Source organism: Hypomesus nipponensis, chromosome 6 (assembly GCF_054491055.1).
Source record: "Hypomesus nipponensis isolate SF chromosome 6, ASM5449105v1, whole genome shotgun sequence".
Lineage (NCBI taxonomy): Eukaryota > Metazoa > Chordata > Actinopteri > Osmeriformes > Osmeridae > Hypomesus > Hypomesus nipponensis.
In genome coordinates, this window is record NC_140366.1 from 10,530,375 (window position 1) to 10,536,484 (window position 6,110).

The 6,110-nt window shown below is 45.5% G+C and overlaps 1 protein-coding gene across 1 annotated transcript; it reads left to right on the forward strand.

Annotated features, from left to right (window-relative positions):
• The first annotated feature begins 2,130 nt into the window (after nucleotides 1–2,130).
• On the forward strand, nucleotides 2,131–5,354 carry LOC146286998 (E3 ubiquitin-protein ligase rnf146-like). Its single transcript, XM_084700150.1, has 2 exons — nucleotides 2,131–2,380; nucleotides 3,184–5,354. Exons 1-2 carry the CDS (start codon nucleotides 2,361–2,363, stop codon nucleotides 4,292–4,294), a joined length of 1,131 nt encoding a protein of 376 aa, XP_084556276.1. The 5' UTR covers nucleotides 2,131–2,360; the 3' UTR covers nucleotides 4,295–5,354.
• Nucleotides 5,355–6,110: the final 756 nt, after the last annotated feature.

The window sequence follows — 6,110 nt, forward strand, 5'->3', positions numbered from 1 at the left end:
AAAAAGAAAAGAAAAAAAGAAGCTGATTCTGGCATTCAGGCGTGACATCACTCCCCCAATAAAAAACCCATTGTCCCAAATCATCATGGCTAGCTATGAATGCAGATTAGTTTGTTAAAGGGACGCTGTTCCTTTATCACAATAGCATGCACAACAAGCTTTCTTTTTCTGTAATGTATCCGATATGTAACTTGGGATGGGTAGAGTTGTGTGTTCCTTTGAACAGTCGGACCATATCAGTGATACAGCAGCGATGTAGCCCACTGTAAAGCTCATCCTGCTCCTCAAACAATGTCTTAGCAAGAGCAAATACAGATGCAGGTATAATGTATGCCAAGTGGGAATATCCCAACTGTTTTCTGATTTCATGTCACACACGGTTGGCTAGCCTTTAGAAATATCAATCTTAGGTTTTTCAATATCAGACGGCAGTTTAAAACATTCTTTCACTGTGTCATGGCCCACATCTGTATGAGATTACCATTACTGAACTAGTTGATTATCCTGATGTGAACAAACACTGGACAGTCCTGAAATGACCTCCACCACAACTGCTTGTCAGGTCTGCATGTTATCCTCCCCATGGACAGCCGAGGTGAGTGGTTTAGTGGAGTGGACTGTCACGCAAGACATCAGAGGGAGTATGTAGGCCTGCCCTGTAGCCTTCCAGACAATGCTACTGTGACTCATGGCATGAGTTGACAAATTGAGTGGTCACTTACTGCCACCTTGTGGATTAACAATGTATTGCTATGACTAATTTACAATAGCGCATCGATTAGCTCTAGAGCCTGACTGAAGTGGACATTGAAGCATAGTCCATATTATGGCAAATTATTGGTAATGTGTGGTTGGATGAGAGGTTGTGTGTGGATGTGGATGTCTGTGTGGTTGAAATGAATGGGTGCATGTTGTGGTTCAATGTTCTGTTGCTTCATCTATGAACACACACGCACACACTGAACACACACACACTGAGAACACACACATCCTTCACCACTGCAACCCTAATCCCTGTCCCCAGACCCTACCTCACTCCAATACAAATACATTTGTATTTGATTCACCACCCTTACTCCATCCCTGCCCCACCCCAACACCGCCCTTCCTAAGTAACACAGTTAATTTATAATTAAATTGTTCATTCTGGAAAATAAAAAAATAAAATTTGGAAAATGTTTTTGGGGGAAGATAGTTTTGGATATTTTGACGTGAGTTAGTGATATAATAATAAATAGGTGCAAGCAGCAATGGTGGATTCCTCTACTGCAAACCATATCAAAATTGACAATTCTTTCCAAATTGTCACTGTAGAGAAGGGTCCATGCTGCAGACATGATGGGTTCTTCAGTGGGGGCATGGCAGAGGGTGATGGAGGGGCTGGAGGTAGAATCGGTGCCTGCACAGGACCTCTGCCTCAGGGTGGCCTACGTCTGCCTCTCCACGGCCGACAGGAGGTCTGCCACCTGCACCAGGCGAGCAGCGGCTCCCTCTTTCCCTGGCACAGCTCCAGGATCGGTGTGGGCGGAGCCTGACGGAACTTGGTGCAGACTAAAGCACCACGGCTACATTCCTGCCGCCACTGTATCAGAAATAGGGCTGTAAACATTTGAGGGAGAGACCTGCCCCCACTGCTAAAAAGAAAATCCTAGAGAAAACACTGGGTCAACCATGTCCCAGGAATGTCTCACTAGCCTGGCCCTCATCAGTATCAATCATTCAATAGGGGAGCAGATTTCATAAGATGACATCATTGATTATTTTGCGTCAAGGAAGGCCAGAAAGGTCAGGTTTTCACTCAGGGTGTGTCTCTTCAATGAAGGGTTAGTCTTTGTCAGTCTTTATGGGAAATAACTGTCAATCAAGTATTGTTATTTAGCTAAAAATGCATCCTGGTTTGCTATTAATCTTTGATGTATAACTGTTCATATAGAAGCATACACGTACATCATTTATCACAAGCAAACTTGCAATAAAGACCTTTTTAATGTAACGTCAGTGTAACAGTGTATGCATTTCTCCTCGAGAGAGAGCCCTGAGAGTTCTAAGCACTCACTGAGGTGTTTTCGGTAGGTGACACAGGGGTGGGTGTCTCACATGTTGTGATTCTATTCGACCGGCGGAGGGCAGCATCCGCATAGCTTGAAAAAAAATCTTCGCAGTAGTCTGCTAGAAGCGCTTGCTGAAGTGGCTGCTACATCTTGATTGTTATTGCTACCTAAGCTTATTATCTGGCAGATGAGATATTCCATGGATAGCCTACGGTGTGCATACTCGCCGACCTGCAGTAGTAGCACGCTAAAGATATAACAACAAATATCTTCGAAATGTTTGTCTAAGCGGATTGTATTTAAGTACAAATGGAACCAGATACAGAAAGGCAAGTGATTGTACGCGAGCATTGGTGGTAGCTGCCCTTTATATCTGACTAGCTACTGCTAGACTAGGCCAGGACTAGCCATATCAACTTTAGCGTGACACATAAACGTAGGCTACTAATAGGGGTGTCACACAGTGCTGAGCTAAAAACGTCACTATTATTGTTTAGTTCATTTATGTAATTACAAAGATTTTAACGTAGCCTGTGTATACACAGGCACAGAGTATACTCTATGGTTAAGGTCTCAGCAGCGATAGACCTTAAAAAGGTCAAACGTTCTTCTCCCTGCGTAATACATTGTGTATTGTACAGTAGCTTAGCCAAATGCGAAAAGAGCAGTCTAAAAGCCAAATGCGAAAAGAGCATTCTAAAAACAAAATTAGGTAGCCTATGTAAGTTACGCGATAGGAGCAACTAACTACATGCCAAGTTGTTGGAAAGCTGGCTCGTGTACCATTGGTTAATAGAACCCTATAATAAGAGCAATGATGTTGGACGTAATGTAAGATCTGATACACTGTGAACAGTTTGGGTTATTGTGAAAGTCAGCTGATTAAAAATATGTCATTACCCAACCGAGAGGATGGGTGTAGGCTTTAGCTCAGCATGCAGGTGTAAATCCCCCCCTCACGTCAGTTTTGATGCGTTTGCTAAATTAATAGGGGTCTACATGGCTACATGAATTGAGAGCAATACACCATTAAATAACAAATTATGGTGTAAACTCATTATACCAATTGAGTGAACAATTCTGTGAAGAGTGTGTGCACACCTGCATAACACTGCTTGTCTTCCTCCTCCAGCATGGTGAACTGTGGCGAGGTGGACCCCCCTGCAAACTCTTTCTCTGATGCTAAAGTGATGGAAGCCAGGGGGGGGACCAGCACAGACTCAACCCCCTCCCTCTGCCCCTCAGCTACATCTGTCCCAGAGTGTGCCATCTGCCTCCAGAGCTGCATTCACCCTGTACGCCTCCCCTGCACCCACATCTTCTGTTTCCTGTGTGTGAAGGGAGCCTCCTGGCACAGCAAGCGCTGCGCCCTCTGCAGACAGGAAGTGCCCGAGGACTTCCTAGAGCATCCCACACTGCTGTCGCCAGAGGAGCTGAAGGCAGTGGCTGGAGGGGGGAGAGGGGACCACGGCAGCGTGGGGGAGGCCGGCCACGCCTGGTACTACGAGGGGAGGAACGGCTGGTGGCAGTACGACGAGCGCACCAGCCGTGAGCTGGAGGAATCCTTGGCCAGGGGCAGAAAGAGCGTGGAGATGCTGATTGCCGGCTTCCTGTACGTGGCTGACCTGGAGAACATGGTGCAGTATCGGCGCAACGAGCACGGACGCCGGCGACGCATGAAGCGGGACGTGGTGGACATTCCCAAGAAGGGCGTTGCCGGGCTCAGACTGGAGCCTGACCCCCTCCCGGCCATGACATCAGGGGGGGCTGCAGGGCGCACAGAGCGGGGGAGTTTGGTGGACGGAGCCGATGTGGCAGCGCGGTCACAGGTGTGGAGGAGCTCCGGCACCACTCTGGTTCCCCCTACATATGTCCGACCCCCAACGGTTCTGGGGGGCAATCAGGTCTTTGCTGCTTCTCTCTTGCGCCCCTCTCTGGAGGACTCACTCTCCCAGCTCCTCATCAGCCAACCAGAAGGTGGCGAGGAGGAGGAAGTGGACACTGCCTCTCACGCCAGCCACGTGCACGAATCGGTATCTTGTAGCAGCGAGGGTGAGGAGATGGAGGGCCCGGGAAGGCAGAGGGGGAGGGTGGAGTTTGGGGGGCAGGAACTAAGACACGGACAGCCACAGTCGCAGTGGAGGGAGAGCCAGCCCGACAGCCCCCTTCCTGATGGCAGCTTCTCCAGCGTTAGTGCTCGCTCACACAGCCCTGATGGTCAGTGTACAGTGACTGAGGTCTGACTGAAATGAAACAACAGACAATCCACCACACTCGATCATGGTCAGTCACTGTACTACAATCAGCCTAGCAAAAAAGGCTCAATGGAGAAATAAGACAGTTAGGGGGATGTTGGAGCCAGCATCAGTAACCTTGCTGCCTGCAGAGTAATGTGTAGCACCTGCAGTTCACCAACCTCAAAAACCATTACCACCAACAGGTCTCTCATCTAGCACGGCTATGTCTTATTTGTTATGAATGGAGTGAAGTTTTTTCATTTTAGTTTGACTGATGACAAAAAGCACCTCTGCATCTTCAGTAGTCATGCAGTTTTGGCTGTAAGTCCGCTTGAAAATGTGGCTGTGTCAGAGATGCGGAAACTGTACGGGTAGAAATACAGATCAGTTCTGTTTGCAGTATATTGCAGGAGGATGCTACTATACTGAATTCAGAAAGTGACTTGAGTTGTTTTGCTTTTTGAATGTTCATAACAAAGTCATTGGGATTATTTGAATGGATATGTCTTATTGTGATGTCTAAGTCTTTAAAGTCATTAAACTCCTTTTGTTTGTGTTTTATTCCTTTAATTGTGTTGATTTTGTTACTTGAGGGAATTTTAAGGTTAAGTAGCCTATCTCTTAAGCAGAGTGTTGCATTGGTTTGATATGAATGCTGCACAGTGTGCCTGTATTCGCATTAGAGAGTACTATAAGCATACTTCTAATGAAAAAGCAAAACCTAGATGAGCAAAAGCTCTCTCTAATCTTCACATGAAAATATATTCTGTCATTTGCCATTCATAAAATTGTTATGTTTTTATGAATCTCTGAAGCTCTCGGTGGTCATGTGGGTGGGTGTTTCCATGGCCACCGCCTGTGTGGCCCTTTCACTGCTTGTGATGTCACTTGGTCAGTCACAAGCGCAACAGAAGAAGCCGTCAATAATACTAGAAGTTTCAGCAAATACCAAATCAGTCAAAATGAAGTTAAAATTTTCCTGCTTTTCTTTTTACTTTTACTCTCTGTCTTGTCTATTTGGAGACATTATGAATGTGCCATTATTAAATCAATAAGTCTGTTGTTATTTTGTTGTATTTTTTGTCTTATACCTGATGATTATACATGCTATTGTTATGTGTACCCATGTCACTGGTCCATGAAACGAAGCCCCTACACAGAGACATCTTCTGTGAAGCACAAGTTATATATCATGAGACACATTGGCCGCCGTGTATGAGTCATATTTAGATGGATATGCCATACCCCCAGACATACTGTATTTAGATAGGACACACAGATTTATATTGTATGTGTCAAGTAGCCATTTCAAGTGGGGGACACATATAGATGGGATACATTGGGTCACATGATGCCAATGTGACAGAGTGAAAGACATAAAGTCCCTGTACAGTAATCAGGGAGAGAGAGAATGAGGGATTGATCAAGTGACCTATCTGGAAAAGGAAGAAGGAGAAAACATTTGTGAAATTAAATAATGTAAAGTAAAAGAATAGAGAGAGAGAGGGAGGGAGGAGGAATAGAGAATGAGGTGAAAGAGTTGAGCAGATCTTGGTGTGAGGAAGTCGGTCATTCGTAGCTGGAGGCAGACAGATGGGAGACAGCAGTGAAACGTATGAATGCAGACACATAACTCCCAAAACAGTCCTCCACATACTGTATAGACACACTCATCAGGATTTAAGTTACCCTCTACTTATCTTTTATCATGCTAAAATGACCATTTGCTCAGGGCACAAACACACACACACACTTTCTATACAGTACACCAATTACAATCTTTTATATTCACTTAGCATCATCTCCATACTTTCAAACTGCC

Bases quoted from the DNA above. Each gene is read 5' to 3' on its own strand.
- LOC146286998 (XM_084700150.1), top strand. From the start codon at position 2,361: ATGGAACCAGATACAGAAAG. The intron at 2,381-3,183 runs GCAAGTGATTGT...TTCCTCCTCCAG, and splicing joins ATGGAACCAGATACAGAAAG to CATGGTGAACTGTGGCGAGG.